The sequence below is a fragment of the Branchiostoma floridae genome, unplaced genomic scaffold, assembly GCF_000003815.2.
Source record: "Branchiostoma floridae strain S238N-H82 unplaced genomic scaffold, Bfl_VNyyK Sc7u5tJ_1550, whole genome shotgun sequence".
In the NCBI taxonomy this organism is placed as follows: Eukaryota; Metazoa; Chordata; class Leptocardii; order Amphioxiformes; family Branchiostomatidae; genus Branchiostoma; species Branchiostoma floridae.
The window spans coordinates 122,438-123,929 of NW_023365750.1; the positions used below are offsets into that span (position 1 = coordinate 122,438).

The 1,492-nt window shown below is 43.3% G+C and overlaps 1 protein-coding gene across 1 annotated transcript in view; it reads left to right on the top strand.

Annotated features, from left to right (window-relative positions):
- LOC118408065 (sushi, von Willebrand factor type A, EGF and pentraxin domain-containing protein 1-like) overlaps positions 1-1,492 on the top strand; it is a 10,499-nt gene that overhangs the window by 7,269 nt on the left and 1,738 nt on the right. Inside the window, exon 13 of the mRNA XM_035808683.1 lies at positions 1,357-1,488. Coding sequence (XP_035664576.1) covers positions 1,357-1,488 — 132 coding nt within the window. The remainder of the gene's footprint in view (positions 1-1,356; positions 1,489-1,492) is intronic.

Sequence of the window (1,492 nt, forward strand, 5' to 3'; positions counted from 1 at the left end):
ATAGATTACTGCAACCACTAGCCCTTTAGACCTCTGCTTCGCGAAGTCATCTACTCGCGAACATGCATGTTCAATATCGTCCCCCTCCCCACAACCTCCGTCCAAAAATCCAGTCTCTGAAACTACGTGTTTACTATGATAGCAACTTATACCAATGACAAGACTCAATTGATAACAGACTATTTATTCTTTTCAAACCGAATTAAAAGTTGATTCAACACATATACGATACATGGAGTCATTATTGTATAGAAATGTGCCACTGGCGACCGGAGGAAAATAAGAAACATGTCGGCTTTGTTTACGTACAAGCCGTGACATGCCTGCGATAACAATTTACTTAGTACATTATCCTAGTTTAACTAGATTTCTACAAGTTACAAACAAAACAAAAAATAAAACTGAGTAGTACTGGTCTTTACAAATACAATTAATGGCTATGGAATTACATGTACAGCAACTAAGATTTACAACAATAATAGAGGGGAAATTTTCACGAAAAGAAACGTGGCAACAAAACTCCGCTTACATGTCGAAAAAAAAAGACATTCGTTTCATAATTCTGAGCTAGAACTGCTGTAAATATAGGAGGGATAAACTCTTCACCTTCTTGTGTACAATTTGTGTCCACAAATTACGCTGAAAATTTAAAACTTAGCGCCGTCTTTCACGCCGAAAAAAATTCAAAATGGCGCCCGCGTTGCTTGTGTTTGGCGTGGGTATCCCGTCAGCCTATGCGGCAAATGTAATTGCGACATATCAGAGGTCATTGGCCCCGTGCGTTCCGTGCGCTATCGTCAAATCACGGTCCAAACAGGCCGAAATGAGCCAACAATGAGACAGTGGCTTGGTAGAAACACATTTTTTATTTGAGTACACCAACTTTAGACATTGTTTGAAGGGTAACTATGAACTCTAAGGCGTAAATGGCGCCTTTGACGGCATGACTGGTGTTGCGGTGTGGGTGGGAGGGGGGCACTCGCTACCGTCATAGTACCGGATCGTAACTTTTGAAAAATAATTGAAACACCCGCTCGCGAACTCAAAGATCTCGCGAACTCCCGCTTTGCTCAAACTCGCGAAATTAAGTGCTCGCGAACATAAATGAACTTACAGTATGTCTATCCACAAAGGTTCTCGACCTTTGACCATCGTCAGCCAGTCTGGTCAGCTGGACGACTGGCACCGTCCTTCCTGACCACTAATAAACATTGCTCATCTCTGCTCGGCGGGGGCAACCCCCTCGGTCCTACACCCTTTGCTTTTTCTTGTAGAACTGTATGTCCCTTTCCGTCTGCATATTAGGTGAAAAGGTTCATGTTCAGTAAAGAAATATAAGGATATTGACCATTTCAGCCAGACAATGTCCAAGGTTGACGGCCCCATCTAATGGAACGCTGAGTCCACCCGGACCATACTCCTACACGAACACGGTAACAGTTACTTGTCAAGCGGGATACCAACTGAACGGAGTCTCTCCTGTGACGTGTCA